The sequence below is a fragment of the Bradysia coprophila genome, unplaced genomic scaffold (assembly GCF_014529535.1).
Source record: "Bradysia coprophila strain Holo2 unplaced genomic scaffold, BU_Bcop_v1 contig_138, whole genome shotgun sequence".
Classification (NCBI taxonomy): Eukaryota; Metazoa; Arthropoda; class Insecta; order Diptera; family Sciaridae; genus Bradysia; species Bradysia coprophila.
Genome location: NW_023503409.1, coordinates 10,333,850 through 10,357,856, shown reverse-complemented (window position 1 = coordinate 10,357,856; position 24,007 = coordinate 10,333,850). Strand labels below are relative to the sequence as shown.

At 35.4% G+C, this 24,007-nt stretch overlaps 2 protein-coding genes across 3 annotated transcripts in view; one reads left to right on the top strand and one right to left on the bottom strand.

Annotated features, from left to right (window-relative positions):
- The window catches only part of LOC119074111 (syndecan), a 105,489-nt gene extending 86,838 nt beyond the window's left edge, over positions 1–18,651 (bottom strand). Inside the window, exon 1 of one of the 2 annotated variants that reach the window (XM_037180074.1) lies at positions 18,200–18,651. In XM_037180074.1, coding sequence (XP_037035969.1) covers positions 18,200–18,259 — 60 coding nt within the window. In that variant the 5' untranslated portion in view covers positions 18,260–18,651. The remainder of the gene's footprint in view (positions 1–18,199) is intronic. The other variant, XM_037180075.1, reaches the window with a different exon arrangement.
- Positions 18,652–20,755: 2,104 nt separating this feature from the next.
- LOC119074106 (ATPase inhibitor mai-2, mitochondrial-like) lies at positions 20,756–21,709 on the top strand. The gene is made up of 3 exons (XM_037180073.1): positions 20,756–20,914; positions 21,245–21,353; positions 21,421–21,709. Exons 1-3 carry the CDS (start codon positions 20,868–20,870, stop codon positions 21,550–21,552), a joined length of 288 nt encoding a protein of 95 aa, XP_037035968.1. The 5' UTR covers positions 20,756–20,867; the 3' UTR covers positions 21,553–21,709.
- Positions 21,710–24,007: the final 2,298 nt, after the last annotated feature.

Sequence of the window (24,007 nt, the reverse complement as noted above, 5' to 3'; positions counted from 1 at the left end):
CTTTCGAGTTGTTGTTATGATTTACATTTCTCATAAATAATATAATACAAATCAACATCATTGAAGGTGACTGTTTGGTAAGAACCCACATTTACATACGACATAGCTATAGCGTAAACACATAATCATTCAGTTTGTTTATCACTGTTTTGATTGACGATTAAAGAAAAACGTTTTGCATTAACTGAGTGAGTACATTACACAGCAGCGTGAAATACTTCGTATTCATACAATAAATCTACGTAAATTACTGAGTGCATGAGGGTCTGTTTCATTATAGCGCCCAGAGCAATATGCGTCCTAGAAATCCGGTTCAGAGAAGAAAAAAATAATTTAAAAATTCTTTTAACATTTAAACGCAGACATTTCATATGACTCAGACCGTGCACACATTTTCACTATTGATTCAGAGAAGTGGTAAGAATTTAGCAAAGCTTAACGTCTCAAAAATCTATTTTACGAAATTAATTACTCTTAAAAATCGTGGTAGATATTAGGGCGTATCGAATTTTGCAAATTTTAGGGACCGCCATAGCCAGTGTGCGGAAAACGTAGATCATCGAAAACTGTGTCCGGGCATGTGGTTGATGGATCCGATGGAGCCCGGGAAGAAGTCCCCCCGGACGACTTTAAGTTTCCGATGGTCATAACTCGGAAAATTGAAAGCATTTTTGAAAACAATGTTCTAGTGAAATGTAGAGCTTTGAAAACTCTACAAAACTACCGAAGAAACCGATGGTCCAAAAGGTGCCACTGCCAAGATTGTCTAACATCGAAAATGTGACCTTTTGGTTTTTAACTTATATTTCCTGAGAGACAAATGATTTTGTTTAGCCTGCGGTATGAGGTGGTAGAGGAGGTCGAGCACTGCCAGTACACTAGGCATGTCCCGATCGGATATACACTTGAAATCACTTTTTTACATTTTAGAATGGAATTTTTAAGAGTGACCACGTCGCCCGCGAAGCAAGTGCAGACGCTGCAACCGGTGCTGTTGAGTCGAGGACACCTTGGCCAATAAGTATACATAATATTCCATGACAGTAGCTGAACTCTTTCACAAAATAATTGTGATGTCGATGTGGCACACTTTGTACTACAAAATCTGAATAAAGTGAAATTTATGAGAAAAACGAGAAATAATCGATTTAATTAGTTATTTCACCCACGAATAGTAGTAATAAGTCGATTTCGTTGCAAATACACAAATTATACACATTTTTCGATATATTTACGAAAAATTGAAGTTCGTAGCATATTGTTTCAATACAAGTGCCACATCGACATCACAATTATTTTGTGAAAGATTTCAGCTACTGTCATGGAATATTATGCATACTTACTGGCCAAGGTGCCCTCGACTCACCAGTACCGGTTGTAGTGTCTGCACTTGCTTCGTGGGCGACGTGGCCACTTTTAAAAATTCCATTCTAAGATGTAAAAAAGTGATTTCAAGTGTATATCCGATCGAGACATGCCTAGTGTACTGGCAGTGCTCGACCTCCTCTACCACCTCATACCGCAGGCTAAACAAAATCATTTGTCTCTCAGGAAATATAAGTTAAAAACCAAAAGGTCACATTTTCGATGTTAGACAATCTTGGCAGTGGCACCTTTTGGACCATCGGTTTCTTCGGTAGTTTTGTAGAGTTTTCATAGCTCTACATTTCACTAGAACATTGTTTTCAAAAATGCTTTCAATTTTCCGAGTTATGACCATCGGAAACTTAAAGTCGTCCGGGGGGACTTCTTCCCGGGCTCCATCGGATCCATCAACCACATGCCCGGACACAGTTTTCGATGATCTACGTTTTCCGCACACAGGCTATGGCGGTCCTTAAAATTTGCAAAGTTCGATACGCCCTAGTAGATATGCCACGAACATTCATTCATTTAAAATGTTCCAAGTAGAGGGACGCACTAGCGTTACTTATGATTTTGCCTTTTTGACGTATCATGATCTAATCATTTAATCTTTTACTTCTTAAGTTGGAAGTATTGCTTAATGGTTGATTCAAAATCTACTACTTCATTTGTGTTGGCATATGTCTCTCTATATAAGAGCTCATTAACCAAACAGCATCGCTAATTTTTGCGATTGATGTCGATAACAGATGAGTAACAGGTTAATGATTGCCTATTATCAAAGGTTTAAAAAATTACTAGTCTTAACGGGTCCTGACTAATCACGGAATATCCATACGTCAAAGATGTACTCGAAACGTGAGTTTATGTTACAGAATGAAAAATTATACTGATGGAACCTCAAAGTCGTGATAGTTATTATCATACACCTTACTCAGAAGAGTCCACCCAATCCTTGTCATGGATTTTATTGATTTGAGGTTGCACTAACAACTTCAAAAATAATCAAAATAGTCACACCATTCATCTGACTTGCTTTTGTTTATACAGCGAATGATATTGTTTACGACGTGAGAGAATTTAGTTTGTCATACTCCACAATAGAACCGAAACTATTGGCAGGGTAATTTTTAAATTAAGAAATCAAGCAAACGATCAACATGTGAATTGATAAATTGGCATCAATGTTCTTCTGCACCGCTATTACGTTCTGTTAACACGAGAGGCATAAAGAAATAATTTTCCATTCGGTTGATTTATGATTCATCCATTAGAATAAATTGTAGAATATTTCGGGTGAATGTGTATCGGTGATAAATCAACTATAAAACGAACTAGATGTAGCCTCAATCGAATAACAAAATTTGTTTATGGCTCAACTAGGATTTTTGGCAAGAATTTTCAATTTCAATAAATTGCAAATATCCTTCCATGTCAATAAGTACGAACACGAATACGTTTCTTCTGCTACAATTTACAAAATATTTTTCTTGCAATTCAGTTCGCTTTTTTGGGTTTCTTCAGCGACCAACTTTGTGCGGATGTGTGAGTATTTTGTTGATCGGTAAACTTAATTTAAAATTTCTATCCAACTTATAATTACACAATTTAACTTTTCCATTAAGTTTATTTGATTTGCACGGGTGAAAAGCTCACTTGCATATAGATTCATTTATGTGTTGTATACAACACAATATCGTGTGGCGTACTTTCATCAACAGATTATAAAATGAGTGTGTCAACTTCTTGGAAAGCTGTATACATGTGCGAATGCTACAGTTAAATTCTTTTTGATGATTTTATTTATTTTCATTTTATGATTTATGTTATCTGTCACAGAAAGTATTCATTAATTTAAACACGTGTACCGTACACAACGACGCACATCATCGTTAACCATTTATTTGACAAGTCAAGTCGATGAAACCAAATAATTGTTGAGTTCTTGATGTAACTTATACATGTCGTAGATTTAGGCAAGTTAACCTTTCACAGACGGCAATAATATCAGCAGATATACTTAAGGATCTACTACTTCATTATTTGATCTAAAATTTGATTTCGAAGAGATTGATGCGAAATCTTTTACTTCATTTTGTTATATCATATTACTGGTCGTTAATGAAGTGGTTTTCGAGAACAGCTGCTTGGAATAGCATAAGGATTGGTTTAAAGAGAGCTGTTTGTGTGTCAATGTTGTTGCATCAACGGAAAATGTTTCTATCGTGTAATTTGGTTTTGCCATGCAGAGGGAAATTCAATGTGAAAAATGATTGTCAACATCAAGTTATGCAACCACTGTTTCGCTAAGTAAGGTTCAAACGAAGTATTCGTGACGTGACCTTGTACTTTCATGCTTTGGCCTTGCAGATTTATGTATCTAAAAATGTCCTGTTTTTCTTCATTTTTGGTACTGTGTCACTGAACGAGAAAATGTAAAAAGAAGAGAATTTCGTCACTCCTTGCAAAACAGCAGACAGTAAAAGTTGTGTTTTGTTAGCAGTCAGAATATATTCGAAATATTCTGAGCATAGGGTTATATCACACAGTTTAAACATACCAATCATTTCCTTATATTGTTCCTATGTCACTTCATCTGCTTGCAACAGTGACGACAAAAGTAAGCTATTCGCTCCGGCGAATGTGGCCTTATATTGCATTAGGAAATGAAGTAAAAGATTTTCCATCAATCTGACGAAAGTATACTCAGATCAAAAGATGATTGATTCAATAATTGTATTGAGGGATTTTTTTGAAAGTGGACCAGGCTTCGTCGGAGCTATTTTTTTGCGACGGTTTGTTCATATGCTCAGTAGCCCTTGGTCCCAATAGTCCAAAACCGCAGTCGTTTAATATTCTTGTTTGCGTTGTTGGCTGGTGGTGAAGGTGCAAAAGTCGAAAAATGGTGTTTTTTATACATGATTTACTGCCGCTGCTGACGATGGACACACATGTGTGGCGGCTCGATGGATAGGTACTGTCCAGGAGACCAGGGGCAAAGACAGATATCAAATGTGTACTCAAGCACTATTCAAAAATAACAAAAAGTATGTATCAGTCAAAGGCCGGAAATTTTGATGGGCTTTATTAGGTGATATTTTGTACCTGGTGACTGTTGTTGTACAGATCAGTGGTTGCCCTGATAGAGGCTTAACCCAACTCTACAATTATACCTCAATTGCCATAGAAGTGAAAGGTTTCAGGATACTTTTCTGGGTATAAAACAAATGTCTTCCTTCACTCGAAAGCAAAATATTGATTTTAGAAAAATACACGAATTATGCTGTTTTTGATGTCTGCATCCAATGATCTAACCATAAACATTCTCCAGGTGCGAGATATCACCTTTTGAAGTTCATCAAAATTTACGGCCTCTGACTGACACAATATTTTTGTTATTTCCGAACAATGGCACAGAACATGTAAGATATCTATGCTTGCCCCGGTTCTCCTGGACAGTACCTATCCAACGAGCCGCCACAAAGTGTCTGGGAAGCTTGAAATTAATCAAATTCGTATAATTACAACAAGCTCACAACAGATTCCGGACGCCATTCTTAAGATAGTGCACTTTAACTCGCCTATGGCAATTATTGCGCAAAATTTGTATTTCAGAGAATTGATGAGATGAAAGTTTTTTTTCTCCTGATTTATTTCACCGCAATGCGTCGTTCTATTCTTACGCTAAGTCGACGGTTCGAGGAAATGGTTGTATCAAACATTTTTTTAAATCAAACAAAGACACTGCCGCTTCTACCTTATTTTCCCGAATATAAAATGCAAAATTAATGTAGTCATTTCAGCAAAAAATACTTGACATTCCAAAAGCAAACATTCACACTGACTCTGACATATATAGTCGTAAGCGTAGTACTATAGCGTGTACCACAGTATAGTATACAACGTTGCGGTTCATTATGGCCTGTAATCAAATCACACCCATTCAAAAATAAAAAATGTAAACAATTCGAATGAATGAATGGACTAAAATTACACACGTCACACTATTACGAAAAACCGCAAAACGGCGCTAAATTTTTTAAACTTTGAATATATTGACAGAGAATATCATAACCAATATATCGCATCGCATATAGTGCTACATTGAAATAAGGAAATTCCGATTGGAAAATATATATTTGTGAAATGTATGCATTAGACATTCTTTCGTAAACACAGATAAGTGCTGTAACGCCCACCACGACAACATCAAAGAGATTATAATATACCTATACCTATACCTAAACCATCATCAATTTAAGACATTTTCTTTCTTTATTTTGTATTTTTGTTAATAGATTTTTAGTCTGTAAACGAGCCATCAGAACAGTCGGAGCGTTTGCTGTGACTGAGCCCCGTACAAACCCGTATATCTATTGCGTACGTGACCCTAGTGCGTCTGTCACCCTACTTTGACCGTAAGCCTATGCGCCGGTTAAAGTAGTTAAAGTAAAATTATTATGGAATATGTACATCTTAGAAATTGCGCATAGCGCAATTACGAAGCCCCGTACGACGTTCCTTTCAAATAAAACAAAAATTTCAAATAGTCCTAAAATTTTAATTTATTGAGTATAAATACGCATAAGGCCTAGTATCGGCCTCAGTCAGAGGATCCAAATTTTTTTTTTTTTCAACTACATTCTATTCGGCCTTTGATTACCTTCCAAATGAAACAAAAAATACGGAAAACGGATGAAATTTGCTCGAGTTATATGTAAAATACACATAGGGCCCTAGTAGCGGCCTTAGTCCGAGGACCCAAATTTAATTTTTTTTCAACAACATTCTATTCGGCCTTTGATTACCTTCCAAATGAAACAAAAATTACGAAAAACGGATGAAATTTGCTCGAGTTATATGTAAAATACACATAGGGCCCTAGTAGCGGCCTTAGTCCAAGGACCCAAATTTAATTTATTTTTCAACTACATTCTATTCGGCCTATGATTACCTTCCAAATGAAACAAAAATTACGAAAAACGGATGAAATTTGCTCGAGTTATATGTAAAATACACATAGGGCCCTAGTACCGGCCTTAGTCCAAGGACCCAAATTTAATTTTTTTTTCAACAACATTCTATTCGGTGTTCGATTATCTTTCAAATGAAGCAAAAATTACGAAAAACGGATGAAATTTACTCGAGTTGTATGTAAAATACGCATAGGGCCCTAGTAGCGGCCTTAGTCCGAGGACCCAAATTTATTTTTTTTTTCAACAACATTCTATTCGGCCTTTGATTACCTTCCAAATGACACAAAAATTACGAAAAACGAATGAAATTTACTTGAGTTCTATGTAAAATAAACTCAGGACCCTCGTAGCTTTTCACTTCTAAGGCCCTAACTCACGGTCCACTCACCCGATTTAAAAAAAACATTAATCAATATTAATTGCGTTAGATTAGTTCCAGTCATAATTTCAATACTTTATCAACCGAAAACACCGTCAAATGTAACCAATTAAAATTAATTTTGTTAAATAAAAAAAAAAGTTGAACTACCTACACCATCATGTTATCCGTAGGTTAAATTGAGGGTTTTAATATTGCACAATCTAATTGAAATAACGCAACGTAACTGTATAGTATATATCCATTTTTCTCAGTTCATAAATACAACTTGTACATTGTTAGTTCATCCGACAATGTGGGTACTACTATACTCTTGTAAATTATTCCCCTTTTGTTTTTCTTGGCTATACGTATTTTAAAGTATAATATTCCAGTATATAAATGTCCTGTCGTATTCCTTTTGTACACTGATAATGGATAAGTTCAACATGAAGTCATCGTAAATGTCTTTATTAAGAGGATTTAATATACTGTTCAATCCTTTGATGGAGAAACATTAAACTGCCCATGCATAATTAAATATCAAAATATATGCTAATTCCTACCACCAGCAACCCTTTCTCTACACCAACTATTTTACATCACAAAAGTTGATAGGGACTTCCCCCTTTATGTTGCATAAATTCCGGCACAATTGATGATTTTAATTTGCTTTGTGATTCTGTGACCTTTTAACTTTTTAGCGGTAAGCGTGTCCGTGTCGTCATGTAACGATTAAATTACTTGTTACTTCTTTTGTTCAAAGTACAGCTGACTGTTTGAATCGAAGTCTTTTACTTCATTAGTTTTAACATGTCCACTATGGAGGTCATCGCTTAAGCAGCACCTTTCAATAAAGTCTAATGCTGACACGAAATCTATTACTTCAATCGGTTTAACATGTACATACACTCTTGAGGTCATTGCTTAAGCTTAGAAGACACCTTCCAAGCTAAGCCTACTGTTTGACACAAAATCTATTACTTCATTCGTTTTTATCATACTCACTATAGAGGTCATCGCTTCAGCTAAGTACATATAAAACTTTCGAGCAATAGGTAATTTTCTCACGACGCGAGAAAATGACAGAAAGCTCATTCCGTTCGCTTAGCTGCAACCTGCAACGTTTTCCTAGACTTTATTTGTGTCATTGCTGATGGTAACACATGATGATATTTCGGCGTCGCTCGCTTTGCTCTTAAAAAATTGAAGCGAGAAAAAACATTTCTTGCTACACGTTTCAATGCATACTTCCCCCCACTATTTTGGAAGAATCCACAGCTGGAGTTTTTTTTTCATCTCTCGTTTAGCTCATGGGCTTTCTGTGTAAAACATGTACAAAAAACATGGCCCAATTTATGTTGTTCGGTAAATATATAAATTCTTCCCCACCACATATAAAACCATTAAAAAGTTTTGATTTTACATTTTACATTGGGGATGATACAAGTAATGTTATATCCATCCGTTTATGCTATACAGATATAATGTGTTGTTGTACACACAATGTATACTATACATACATACCAGACTCCACATCACATAACAATATTAAATACTTTTTCTCAAAGTTTAGGTAAAGTTGAGATGAGATGAGGTGTATTCCGGTGTAGAGATTATCAATTTATCTATCTCGCATACATTTGTACACTCTCGACTCCAATATTTTTTGTAGTACATAACATTTATGTACTGCATTCCATTAGGGTGGTGTATAGCGGCAGTGTGTTGATCTGCATGCAGAGATGAGGCTTAACAGGAATTTGGAAACTTTCATACGTAATACATACAGATAAATAGATATTTGTTTCACCTATCCCCAGCCAGACAGACACAGAAAAAGCAAAGTGTTTTTCATTGCTGTAACATTGCACAATGTTGTACATTTGCAATTCGTGTAAATGTAAACCATGCAAACGATATAAAACCGTGTGTAATGTGTGCAACCAGAAACAACAAATATTTGATTTGAAATGACGGATTTTGTATATTTTTCGTGTAAATATCAACATGTTTCATTCGATTTTATTCTGTAAACTAGAAATATCGAAAATACATTTTTTTCCTCCCCCCCCGATCCGTTGATGTATGCATAAAATCCAATTTATTTTAACATATAAAACGTTGCCATAATTCACAAGTTTCAATTAGAACATTTGGGTTATATATGGTAGGCGCAGGTAGATGGGTTAGATACCACGTTTGAAGCGGAGAGAACTTGTCAGGAGTCCTGTTTACTGTGGTAGTAGAATTCTATAAATAAAATTGGAGCACTGATTGTATCGTCAAAAATGCTGTAGATTTTGCATTTGTTTTGTCGGGCGTGTGTTCAAAGGGAAATGCATTTTATAGAAATAGATTCCGAATGGTAAAGTTGTGCTCTGGGCGTGAATAATATCTGCATGCTTTGTACACACATATATTCCATACAGCATTGAAAGAGCTTCGCAATTTATGTGGAGAGAGACGTTTTGTGATGTAAAAAGCTTTGCTCAGCTGAATTGTTTCGATAAAAAGAACAAGTCATTTTACCTGCTTAACCTTCTTGAATTGATTTAAATTTATATCTTTGGTCGTCCTAATAATTTATTTTTCCATTCGCAAACATACTCAATCGAATAGAATGGCGGAATAATAAAAAAAACGAAACTTTATTACGTTTTCTTTATACGTTTTGATGGAGGGAACATTTCGCTTTGCCCTTTTCATTTCTTTTTCGTCCGATTCTTTACCTTGCTTTTTTTATTTATTTTCTTTTTTTTCGAAAATGAAATCGTTTTACACAAACAAAAGAAGTCAAAAGTTTTTCCAAAAGCTTTTTTTTTCGTTCACGTTTTTTTGTTGCTTCGCTTGTATGACTAAAAAGTGTGAGAAAAGAGAATTACATTTTTTTCCCCATTCTATTTCCAGAGCAGGAGGATAATAAAGAAAACTGTGTGTGTGCTACACAGCTTTGACATGATGTAGTTTTGGTAAGAATGAAATTGAAACAAATTGTGCGGATTTGAAAAGCTGAGAATTTCTTTTTTTTTGTGTAGTGGAAATTTGCTGATATTAAGTTCCTAAATTTGTAAGTGTGTTGCAAAGCGGAAATGATGTAGCAGCGAATTTGTGAACATTTTACAACAATTTGACGAAATTTAAAGTTTGCCGGAGCTGTAATTTTAATTGTATTGTGGTCGTACCGACGTTCCTTTTTCTGTTTTTAAAACATTTTGTAAGAACGTGACAGATAAATTCGTTTTCTTGAAATTGGAAATTTCATTGTTGAATAATTCGGTTACATGTTGCACTAATTGACTTTTAATTTCTCAGGAAGTAGAGAGTAATTTCTCGTGCAGCTAAACGGCTCTACTCTACACCCGTGAATAGAGTTACTTTAAATATTCAATTGGTCCAGAGACGGAATTAATGTTTTTCTCATTCACAAAATGTGATCATTAAAATCCATCCCACGAAACGCTTAACTGTGTGGCTTGGCTAATACGCAAACCTCTTCAATCCAATGGTTTTATTAATTTTAAATTTTATCAGGGAGCAGGAAGGGTATACGTCCGGTACATTTCAAAAATATAGGTCAAGCACACAAATACATTCACGAAATTATTTTCAATGTATGCAATCAAATGATTGAAACAGATTGGGGAAAAGCGGCTACAACTGTTACTGCTGGATTGTTGTTGTTGGAAAATATTAAATTTAAGGAACTCGTTTTACGGATAACAAAACCGACTGGGTTACAAAGTACGACTGGGATATTTCCGTACGTTTTGATTGTGCAAAGGGAGCCACTGACCGGCAGGTCGTTTACCCATAAAGTATCCGAAAGTGAAATTGCACACTAATCGGGAAAGATAACGTTAAAATGTAACTTTAAAGGGACACCCATATTCGGATGTTGGCAAATTGTAGAAAGATTAGGAAACGGTGATGATTTATGTGCTTCCTTCAATTTCGAGTCCATATATTCTGTGTGCCTTAAGTGTTCTAATGTTGACGTTATCGTATGCTGTGCACAGTTTAATCTGACTCGCCTGACTGACTATGATTAATTGTAGTGTTTGCTTAAATGTCAGTATTGATATTCTGATTTACGGAGAAGAGATTGGCGTTGAAGATGAAATGTTTTCATCTCAGTTCAAAAATGCCTTCACATAGCTTGATCAAATGAAAATTTTTCCATTTTACCAAAAGAAAATTCGATTTTTTTTGTGGAAAATATGTGAGAAAATCACAAAAAAGATGGGAAAATTTGAAACACCATTTTCCCTAAAATAGTCCCTGTGAATCGTGGAAGCTTCGACCAGATACAATAGATGTAGTGTTTGAAGTCTACTCCAATTTCGTTAAGTTGATCAAGCTATATCAATCGAAAACATCTGTTTTAAGTAGTAATTTTACACACATTAGACCAGTATGTATTACAACATCGCGTTATTTAAAGGAACCTTTTCCATAACCCATTTGCTAAATTTACCAACTTTTTATCAATAAATCACCACAAAGTAGGACCTCCGATCGTTCAGACTTAAACTTTCCCAGGTAATTTCATTTATTAAAATTGTTCTTGAGATTAGCTCAATGAATGAAAGTATTTGCGAACACTAAACTAATAAATTACTTAGCCGAACGTAGGGTTTTCTCTTTATTAATTAAACATGTAGCAACTACCACAACAGCATAAAAATAGTCGAAGGCAATATATTTGCTTAGAACTCTGGCTGTGTGATCAATGGTAAATCATTTGTACCCGGCAACGATAACGTAAAACAACACACAAACACACAAATAGTTAGAATACATGAATGAGAACGAAGTGAAAAAAGAAGGAAAAAATTTGTGTTTGTTATTCTATTACTTATCGGCTCAAGTCTATTTAATTCACATGTAGACATCATATCATCGTCACATAAATCCTCCATTATATGTAATGTAATACTATACCTCAAGTTTTGTTTTCTATAATGCCCGTCGTGTATGTTGTTGCTGTAACTATATGGGATCAAATTCATATGTTTCATTTCAAAGCAAATCACTAAGACTTTTGGTGTCGAAGAAAAACCGGAACTATTTGTCACAATATTCTCACTCTCTGTGTGTCTCTCACTCTATCTATTTTCTTCATATTTTTCTGCTATTTTTTGTGCGTTTTTCTCGTTTGTATTGCTCTGCTGCTTGCTATTAATATATGTATGGAATTGCTATCGTATTATAAACACACGTCGTTTTCTTAAGCTTTGAGAATATTTTCAGATTTATATTTGTCTTATCTACCGTATTATTCTTTGCCGTCTGCACAGTGCGGTATGTACGTATGGATGTTATATTCACATTGGATAAAAGTCAGTTCACGAAGAGAATAGAAAATTGAGTCAATTTTATGATACGAGTGGGCATACGAGATGAGCTGAGGAACTGTTTTGATGGTGGAACACACAGCGGAACATTTAACCTTGAAATATAGATAGGCCTGACTATGACTAGGTTATCACTAATGCATTACAACTCGGTTTTTCTAGCTCAATGAAGCGCATAACAAAATCTTAGTTTTCTAAACATGAACTACGATGTGGTTGTGTGTGACCTAAAGTGAATTAAACGAAGAATTGCCTGCTTACAATTGAATTGAGTTACGGTTACTGTTAATAGATATTCAGATGCAATCCGTTATCGAATCATGAGATGACATCAATTCTCGTAGCAAATCTTTGGCTGAACGATTGTGTCGATTGGATCAGATTACTTGCTAAAATCAATTTGATGAAATGAAGTATTTAATGTTGCTACCCCTCACTAGTTCGTACATTAATATCAATAGCTTTACATCAATGAACAACAGTCGACAAAAATACATTTTTGTTATTCATGCATCCAGATAATGTTTTGCCAATGTTTTTATTGTCAAAACAGCTGAACAGCTGAGACAAGGAAAAACAAAAAAATTGTTATCGGTCTTTGAGACTCCACCACTGCAATCGGTGGTGACGCATTCAAATGTTAAATATTTAAGACGAGATATGGATGTGAGAAAAATCGAAGACGATTCATACCAGAAATATGTGAGCAGCGATAATAAATCAATGCATTTTATAGCAAATGCAATACAGCAAATGCATTTTTCCATTTGCATTATTCATACATATTGGAGTGTTAGACATTCAGTGAGGATCTGATTTGTAAACGTGGTGCTTTGCGATTGCTTGCTTTTGAAATGTCTACCAATTGTTGAGAGGAATGATGTCGTCAACACGGGCGTACAGTTTGTATAATGAGATTAATAAGCAAACACGAATACAAAGGAAAAACTAACTTGGTAGACCTCACTGACGTTGACTTTGGGGTAGACGTATCAGTGAAGAGAGTGGTTTTTCACAACGCGGGCATAGTCATTTTCTCATCTCAGCTGAAAAGTCTGGAGCCTTGTTGTGAAAACCGTTGTGTTTACATCGGGAGAAAGGTTGATTCGGTCGACTTATGGCCCTTGCTGCCCTTGGCAATCGGCAAAGGAAAGTGGATTTTTACTACTAGAAACTGGCCTAAAAATTGGGTGGAACATTGGGCAGGCTTCTACAAATTGACCTAACAACTGAATGTTTCGTCAGAAGCAAGTTGATAAATCTTTCGAAAAACTGACCTAACAATTGGGTGAGGCAGGTCGATTTTACCTACTACAAACTGACAGAACCACTAAATGTTTCGTGAGAAGCAAGTTAATGTTTCCCTGGCCTAACTAATGAGGTGTTTCATCAGAGTCAAGTATTGGAGTACAGTGTAGTGGAGACTACATTACATTAGAGACTATTTGCACACGAGGCAGATGAATTTTCCAAAAATGGACCCTGTATTGTTAGTGAATGTACCGAGGGGGAAAAAGCTGGAAAATACATTTCGTGGATGTTGTCTCGCCCAAACCGAAGGTTCCAATTTCAACGAGTTACGTATAAAACCTTCATGTCTTGGGACAAAATTACAAGAATTGTCTCGTAATTTGATCCCTTTGTGAACGGTAGGATCTTAGTCACTTTCGTCTGTGGCCCTCAATCCGTTTGGGCCACAACTCGCAAAATTGGCTAAATTCTACCGCCGACACCAACCTTTTACATATTAACTTGGCAGAAGTTGTTCGTTTCCGTATAAAATCAAGCAAGTCCATCTCGTCATGGATAATTTGTGAACATTCCTTCTAACATACACGCGTAATTGCTACATTTAACCGAACCTTGCAAAAACAATTCCAAATCTTTCTTTGAAACGAAAAATAAACGAAAATTGTTTTCATTTACCTCTTCATTTCGGTGAAAACCAAACCAAAAAAAGGGAATTTGATAAAAAGATATGGGTTAGCGAGAAACGGGAAAATTTTAAATGATTTATTCATGTTGAATGAAAACCCAAAAACAAAAATAAAAACGGCAAAATGTTTTACCAAAGGGTACACCATCCAAACTACACTCGAAAATTGCATTTCAAACGTATACACATAAATAAATGTGGCAACGTTTGTATGAAGTAGGACTGCTAGCGGAAAAAAAAGAAGGAAATACGACTACGACTATGCAATATTTGGTCGGACGTTGTCTATTCTTTGTGCATAAAATGCAATTCAACCAAATTTTTATGACGTACCGTACCCTTGCCTCATTGCATCAAATGATATGAATAGAAGGAAAAAAAAAATTCTCAAAAGAGAGTGACATGTAAATGAAATATGGAAGTTGATGCCATAATAAGACTGCCATATGAATTGCATGAAAACATTTTTTTTTTATTCTAACGTGGAAGTCGAAAACGAGCTCAGGTTTAAATATTATTTTAATAAGTCAAGTGAACTTTGGAATTCTTGAAAGTTTCAAGAAATAAATTTAAAGAAAAAAAAAATATTTTTTTCAATGAATTCTCAGGTATTCGTTCCACTTCTGTGATGCGGTTCATAATATGTTGGGTAAGGCAAGGAAAATATTTATTGAATTTTATAATGAAAATTTTGAAAAAAACGAATAAGTAGCTTAGACGGAGATGGAGAACGTTATCTTTTCATTGGATTAATAAAAAATCAAAAAGGTTTTCTCCTCTGTTGCAAGATTTCTAATCAAAAAAATTTAGTTTTTGAAGTAAATCAGAACGAGCCCGGATGACGTCTTCTCCAGATATTGTTATTATAACGGAACAAAACCTTTTTTTTCCACTTTTCTGACCACTGAAAACATAATTAAAATCTCTATTTCCTACATAGCAAAAAAAAAAACTCCACCAAAATGAAGTGCAAAGCAAAAGGTCTGTACACATTTTAACAACGACAGTACAGCATTTGTACCACAATAGTGGCATAGGATAACAAAAATTTATATTCGCAAGCTTATGAAGTTCTATGAAAACTGCATTACATTGTGATATATGTGAGCCGAGCCACAATATAAAACATATCTGCTCTCGCAGTGTTTAGGTGAAAGTATTCCCATAAAGCATCTCTAAGGCAGATAATTTGAGGCTAAATTATGGGACAACGTTAATAAGAGATGAGGAATGACTTAACTTTTTTTTTGGTGGCTCCCAATCCCAAGGTATGCATTAGACCACATTTTTGAAAAGACAATAGTTCTAGTCAGGTGGCGGGACATTTCCACACCGTCAATATAGTCAGGAACGATTTATTAGACGATAGTATCGTTTTTTAGACGATAGTATCGTCCAAAAAAACGATAATATCGTTTTTTGGACGATAGTATCGTCTCAAAATCGATATTATCGTTTTTTAAACGATACTATCGTTCAAAAAAACGATATTATCGCCCAAAAAATTTTCATACAGGACGATAATATCGTCTAAATTGAAAAATTCTAAAATATTGTCTGGACGATAGTATCGTTTTCTGAACGATATTACCGTTCTAGAAAATCTAATGGATATTTTCGTTTTCTGTACGATAATATCGTCCAAACGATAATATCGTTTTCTTTAATGATAATATCGTCCAGGACTCAATTTTACTCAGAGGTGCAGCAAGAACCGAATTCTCTTCCAAAATATCGAAAAACAATTGTCAGAGGAAATCACCTACATATCAGTGTTTAAAAAAGGCGTTTAGTTCGTCCCTAAATAATTCATCTTTTTACGAAATGAATACCAACTTTGATTGTACATAAAAAGCGTTTTAAAACGCCGAGCGATCCGGCCCATTGCCCCGGAGCGAAGCGGAGGGCGCCGGAACGGTGTCGGAACTTAGGAGTTAATTTTTTTTCTCGCATCGTCTAAGCATTAGTCTGTGTAATTTTTTTTATATAAAATTTAAATTTACGGAACCAAATGAACCAATTTTTAATATATATTTGCCGTTTATAAAAAGGTGTTTATCTACAAGATTTTGTTTTTCGTCTTCAACAACCATCCAGAACGATAATATCGCCCAGGACGATATTATCGTCTAGAATTTTTATTTTAAATAAATTAAAAACGATATTATCGTCCTGGACGATATTATCGTCTCAAATTTAAAAAAATTAATTAATTAAAAACGATATTATCGTCTCAAAAATTATCGCCCAGGACGATAATATCGTCCAAAATAACGATAAATTTGTTCAGAAAAAGGAAATAACGATAATATCGTCCAGCGGATATTTTCATCCAGGACGATATTATCGTCAAAAAAACAATATTATCGTTTTTTGAACGATAATATCGTTTTTTAGACGATAGTATCATCAAAAAAACGATAGTATCGTCCAAAAAAACGATATTATCGTTCAAAAAACGATAATATCGTTTTTTTAAACGATAATATCGTTTTTTTAAACGATAATATCGTCAAGAAAACGATAATATCGTCAAGAAAACGATAATATCGTCAAGAAAACGATAATATCGTCCTGAAAATATTTTAAAATTTATAATTTTAGACGATACTATCGTCCTGGATGAAATTTTTTTGGACGATATTATCGTTTTTTAGACGATAGTATCGTCTAAAAAACGATACTATCGTTTTTTAGACGATACTATCGTCCAAAAAACGATAATATCGTTCCTGACGATATTGACCGTGTAGTTATGTCGCCTCATCTACTGACTAGAGTCAGTAGAGTACGAATTCTACACAAGATTTGACGAATAGTCGAAATTCAAAATCGGAGGACAAGCTCTTGGGTCGATCTTAACTAATGAGAAATGAAGCAAACGGAATTGAATTTTTCACTCCGTTCAGTCCTCACTTACTGTTAGCATTTAAGTGAGCACCAAGGATCACAATGTGTGCAAAATGTGTGTCACTTAACAAGACACTGACCTTATAAAGGCAATCATTTCCCTAGACTCTAATTTAATGCATGGGTCGTGGGTCGTTCAAAATAGTGAAATGACATCCTCTCTGGCAGTCAGTTTTGCCAAATGCAAATCGAAACAATGCCCACACATGTGTGCATGTGACAACATCGCTTTTAAACGACCAACTCTTTTACATACATCATGTTCATGTTGAAGGATGTTCAGATGAAACGATTAGGTTTGAAATGAAATTTCAAAGTGCCCAGTTGTTACGACGCGACATAGATACGACCTCGGCATTTATTCTAACATTTAGTCTGATAATTTCAGAGATTGTTGGCATGTAAACGATCAGCTATGCTGGTACACACGATAGTCGTTCAATTCTATGCGGAGTCATGTAATCAGAATTATATATTTGTCTGGCTTCTAACGGAACGAAAACCAAGCCTTTTTTGTTGTACATACACTGAAAACCATTATCCGTGCGATGGAAAGTGGATTTTACGCTGACGAAATTCGATATATGAGAATGTCGTGTCAGTAATGTTATGGATGAAGACAGGTTTGCACGGAGAGAGCCACATAACGCACAAACGCACTTTATATCAATCAACCAGCCCACACACCACCTACCTTAAGTATTTTGTCCAATATTATGGTAACCAATACTCAAGTGAAATGACGAACGACAGGAATATACAAACAAAAAACAACGAAGCTAAATTAAGAGAAATAAATCAATGAACATGAAAAAAAACGACGACGACGGTGACTGATTAAATTCGGTGTAATATACGGAAGGTACACCATAAAAAATCAAACAATTCTGACACTGAGAATTCAGGTACCTTGTCGTAATAATCGTTAAAATTGAATTTTGACTCAATGTTTTCAATCAAAAAATTGTTTTCGTTTCGACTATCTATCCGAGAACCTAGAACAAATCGAAATTTGTGAACAGATGTCTGAGCGAGAAACAATTAAAACGTCTCAAAGAAATTGCCTTTCGGTTGTGTATTATAGTCAATGTACTCAACAATCGATACATGAAGAAAATGTAAAGTATTCAACAAGCCCATAAGAAGAAATTCTTTTTGTGCAGTTTGACAAATGAACGACTGACTATATAAGATACTCTATGGATACGCTTGTATTGTATACATTTTATGTGCGATCAGTTTAAAATCAAAAATTTATTTCCATAAATGAATAATTAAATAAATGGAAATACGCTACCTCTCCGGTGACTATCGTTCCCAGGATCAGAATGATGACCAGCGATATGTGTATCCTCATTTTGGAACAAATTAAATTGCAGAATTTTGAAAAATAATAAAATTCACTTTACACTTCTAGCACATACAAAACAACACACCTTTAGCACCAACACAAATCTCACACGCGACCAAAAAATAAACGCGAAACTCACGATCCGGCCGATTCCCAGTACATGCGACCGCTTAGGAATCTTCCTTTGTCTGGGACACTTTTTTGTTTTTGTTTGTCAGAAACGCGGATATTATGCGGATTGATTAACCGAAATTGTTTAGAGCACAAAATGAATGAGACTGCTTCTGAGACTGTCGTCTAGAATGTTATTTTGTGTAAACGCGATACTTAAGACTGAAAGTACTTTGATGGGTACTACGTGAATCAAATTGAATTTCATTTCAATGGATATGTGCGTGCGCATTATGACATTCTAAAAAAAAGATGTTGGTACTGGAGATGTCATAATGCTGTTGTATTGCATTAATTTAACTGAAATTTAATTTCTGATTTTAATGCTTGCACCTGAAATGGATTACATTGTTGTTCGTAGAAAGAGTAAAATTGTTTTTACAAAATTTATGTCTATTCAAACAGCGAGAGTGCTAAAAAATGAACCGACTGCTTTACCCGCATTACCCTTCAAAATGTCCCAACAGAAATAATTCGTTGTAGAATCAATTCGTCGCGTTCAAAAAAAAAATCTGGTGTTCTCACTATCGTTATATTCTCATATTCTTATATTATTATCGTTGGGGAGGTCACGCAGTTACGGATCGCGGGTGACACCAACGTATATTTAAACACTGAAGGTAATGTAAATCTACAACAACTCACGGTATACCGTTAGCCAATTCAAGTTGTTAGATCGCAACACATGCCAAAACTAAATACTAGCCAATGCAATTGTAACAACATTATTACGCCAAACGTCACGAATGCAACATAACAAATAGTATATTCACCCGAAAGTTGGATTCGGTAAAGTTTGTGAAACGCTGAACGCAAACGCAATTCAGTGTTTATACTTTTGACCACAATTGACGATAACGATGTGGTGAATTTTTGTTATATGTAAAATCATCATAGGAAGTGGTGAGTTCCCGCCTATCTAATAAAATGGCGATCTGCGCGACCTCCCCAAAGATCACAGCCTCGAATGATTAAGGAACTTGTAAATGTATAGACCTTTTAAGTTGAAAAAAAGACTAGATGGTCTGGAGGGATGAATTGACAGTTGACAGCTGTGATCGGTTCGCTTTTGGTCACTATCGTTCACTTTTCACTTTTATTCAACGAAAGTGAACACAATCAATGAAAAGCGAACCGATTGCAGCTGTCAATTCATCCCTCCAGACCATCTAGTCTTTTTATCAACTTAAAAGGTCTATTGTGCGCTGACAAGAGGATCGGCACGGGTTTCTGATGGTGGATTTTTATTTTTTTAATGTGGCCGACGTTATTGAAAATTTCAAGATACAATTGTTAAAAGTTTCCTATGTGCAGAATGATATTATTGTATGATAAACAATCAAAACACATTTTTAACAATGTGTTTACCGTGTTTACTTCATTCATACGTGTTATGTGCGCGCATAGATGATGTTAACGTAGAAATGCACTGTGTATAGGTTGTCTTTGAATTGTTTACAATGCAAAGTGTTTTTGTTTGTACACCAGCTGGTGCTGGTGCTGGTGCTCATTCTGCACATAGGAAACTTTTAGCAATTGTATTTTAATTGGAAGGACTTCACCTAGCACAAAATTAAAGGCCTTGGAGATATGTTTGACATTGCAATGTGGGCAATATAGAGAAACCTAATTTCAAAACCCACGGAAACCATCAACATAAAAACATATACCGAACAAGCCAATCTATATTATCAAGACTACTTGGTACCAGTACTACGACATCCACTGTTCTTTCATTGATAAACGGTTTTATGAATGAAATAACAATATGTGTTCGACTGCTGGTATATGTACGGATTCCAACTACTATTCCCATGATTATTATAAGCCCTCTTCGGTAATCGAATTAAAATCCATCAAAATAACATACTTCAAGCATGCGTGGTACTCTAAATAAGGTACTGAAATTGGCCAGTGTATTCAAGGTTTTGAAATAACAGGTTAAGACACTTCTGATTCTGAGTGGATTACGAAAGCGGAGAAACACAAATTTTGTTAAACACACTCATTACAGATGTTACAGATTGTGTTTAACAAAACCTGTCTAACCTGAGTGTGTCTTAACCTGGTCTTTCAGACCCTTGAGTGTATCAAGCTATAAAACATTAAAAAAAAACAATTTTATACAAAATAGTACTCTAGTTTGGTAGACTATGATCACTTTTGCTTGAAGTGCGTTGATCGAATAAATTATTTGAATGCAGATGATGGCAGAATTTTTGCCTGGGTCTGTGGTGAAATGAGTCTACACTTACCGACCGCAAAAAATCAGATGATTATTAATCTCAGCCCTGCACTTTTATTTTTGTTATGAACCAGTTATTTCCACATATGTGACAGGTGACATTTTATATGCAATTTAATCAAATATAGAAGTTCGACCAGCAAGGTTCTATACATTTTCATCACAGAAGTACTTAAATTTTTTGGATAAAAAGAAACAATGAACTCATTGACCCGTACAACTGCCTTCGCTCCGCGCTTAATCAGGTATATTTACATTTGTTGTGAAGCTTAAATTTAGTTTTACCGGCGGATTTTTGTAAACTATTTACTGCGTACATGAAACATTACGTAAGCGAGAAATTTTTTAGGAAAGCGTAGGGTCTATTTCGGTAACAAGCAATTATTCGTTGAGATTGCAATAAAATTGCATCAGAATTATTTATTGCTCGACATAAAAGGAGATAGTAGAAGTTGTTTTCCGAAGTGTTTCACCACAAATATCAGTGGGTGAATCAACAGAACTTTTTAGATAAAAATTTCCAATTTGCAAATATCCGAGTTGCCGTTTACAGTATAGCATTAAATCATTTGCAGGTGCGCAGCAATGAGTAGCGGTCAAGGTAAAGCCGGTGCAATCAACGAAGAGGGTGGAACTTTCGGAAAGTTAGAGGTAGCCCGCGAAGCCGAATATTTTTACAAAAAGGTAAAATCTCTGTCGATTGAATAGTTTTCGGACATCCCCTATTGTAAATGACTGTCTTTGATTGCAGCAACTCCAACAACTTGCCGAACTTAAAGCGAAGGAGAATGTTTCGGCTGAACAATTGCTGAAGAATCAGATTAAAGAACACGAAGATGCACTAAACCGTTCCAAGGAAAGCTTGGCCAAGTTGAAGAAGTAAATGTGGGATGTGTGATCCAAACGTTCTAAATGTGTTGCTGACGATCTTTCACAGCACCTCAATAATACCTCTATCAATGTGCATTACACGTCATAATTTTCGGTTTATTCTGCAGCAAATTCGTGAATAAATGTCTTGCAGACGAAAAAATTGTGTTTGTCTTTTGATGGAGTTGTCCGTTTTAGTTAAGTCAAGACGTTGACCGGTCATTACTGTCTTTTGTCTTCTGTTTTTTGTATATTTTGTTTCGACGTGTGGGATGCATTCCTCGCCTTCGTCTCGAAATAATAGCTTCCCACACGTCTCAACAAAAAATGTCGCAGCAATACAGTACGGTACTTTGCTATCTTGCTGTCAGAAAATGCGAAAAACTGGTTTTAAGCGAAACGGTAATGAGTCCTTTTCACCCTTCACAAATAACAATTACAAGTAAAAGTATCGAGTCTTCTAAAGGTGTAAAGAGTTCCCTAGTGTTGGATACAAAATATTTTCCTATGTTATAGCTCCTACTCATTTTGCCATAAAATATTTAACGAAATCTCTGTAGGAATCAAAGACTAAGAGTTACTGTTTTGGCATCAGTTATAAATTATAGTAGTCGATCATAGGATCAAGTAACCTGATAAATGTTTCATTGGCGAAAATGATGGTACAATTATTGCAACGGGATCGATCGACGAACACAATCTTTACAAATTGAACGTCACGGGAAATCTGATTACTGGGAAGAAGTAATGATATGGTCGATGAAACGAAATTTGGAGTTGCTACAGGTCATTCAAACAAAACGAAACATGCAGTGATGGCTGAGAAATGCAAACAGGCAACAAACACTGGAATTATAAAAGGTATTTTAATCAAACGATCCGAAACAATGAATGGATCCAAGCGTTACAATCTACAATCAAATAAGAGAGCCGATTATGTAGATGATGGTTGGGAAGGAACAAAATGTTCAATCTGTTTAAAGTCCACCAAGTTAACGAAAGTGTTTAAACCACGCCGATTCGATGACTTCAAGATACCTTAATCTTTGAGGGGGTGTGTAGGAGTCAAAGACTAAGAGTTACTGTGCATCAGTTCTAAATTATAGTAGTCGATCATAGGATCAAGTAACCTGACTGAAGTTTGTAATTAAAATGTTTTTCATTCTGAATAAAACAGTTCTACGAACAAGTCGTAATTCCAACAAGAACTTTATTTCAATACTGAAATTCTCCATGGATTTAGTCATCCTCCAATAATCTAACACTCGAAATGGTGAAAGGGAAGCTCATCAATGAGTATAAACGAAGTAATGGAAATAAGCCAATTCTCTCTCATAGGACAAAGTGGAACATCTTAGTTTTATTAGAAGTCCGGATTGGAATCCGTGAAATTCCAACAATCTCATCCTGTAAAGCCAATCTGTCAAAGTTTTAATGAAAATTCAATTTGGTAATCAATGGGAAAAACATCTTTGGTTTCAAGGCTTCAAATCCAAACGGGAACCTATAACCAATGCGGTCTTTTATGAGAAAGACCATGTTCAAAACAAATGATGTAAAAGATTTGAAATCAATCTCTCAACTAGATTTAGATTTATCAGTTTGGGAAGATTGGGTAAACCCAATCACGAAACACAGATACTATGATCCTTTGTTTCCTTTCCCTGTCATCATATAAATCACGCGAATCGTCCTGTTTTCACCAGTAACCTGTCAAGTGTGGCAGGTCCTACCTAATGCTAACACTTCAGACGGATCCACCACATAACCAATCTCTCAACTAAGACCAAAATGAAGTAATCACGGTGGTCATAAAGCAAAAAAATGTTTTTTTTTTAAAGGGGGAGGACTCAGAGACTCAGAAGAACTGTTCCATTGTATCTCAGCTGATCCTTCGAAAAAACGTTTTTCTCCACTGAGGGTTACTGTGTAATAGATCCGTTACAGTGAACGACATCTCAAATGTCTCACTGTCATTTTTTTCAGAGAATGTCATTGTGAATTTGCAATGACACAATAAAATTCTCAGAAAAATTTGACAGTTAGACATTTGAGATGTCGTTCACTGTAGTAATAGTATATTACTTCCGAGGTTCCAAGTTGTGTATTTGATAAGTGGGGTGTTACAGCCCGACCCGAAGTACAATGCTTTACGTGATTAGGCAATGTAAATGAAAATGACACATGCCGTAACACGTAAAACTGTTTATTTTTGAGACGTCAGTCTGTGAAATGCTAAATATGAAAGACTATTCGAAGAACCTAACCAATGAAAGCGTGGCACAGTTGTTACAATTTAAATTGAGTGACAAAAGTCGAACTGCTTCCGAAGCTCCACTGTAATTGGTGATTAAACCTTCAAGAATTCTATTTTCTAATAGATCTCCACTTCCGTGGTTACTTAACAATTCTCGAAAAATTTAATTCGATCGAGATGCTTCACTTACTTCTTATGCTGTTCATTCCGC

What these genes read in the sequence shown, in the direction of transcription:
- LOC119074106 (XM_037180073.1), top strand. Translation starts at nt 20,868, where the DNA reads ATGAACTCATTGACCCGTACAACTGCCTTCGCTCCGCGCTTAATCAG. An exon ending in TTCGCTCCGCGCTTAATCAG is followed by an intron (nt 20,915 to 21,244) that starts GTATATTTACAT and finishes AATCATTTGCAG; the next exon opens with GTGCGCAGCAATGAGTAGCG. An exon ending in CCGAATATTTTTACAAAAAG is followed by an intron (nt 21,354 to 21,420) that starts GTAAAATCTCTG and finishes CTTTGATTGCAG; the next exon opens with CAACTCCAACAACTTGCCGA.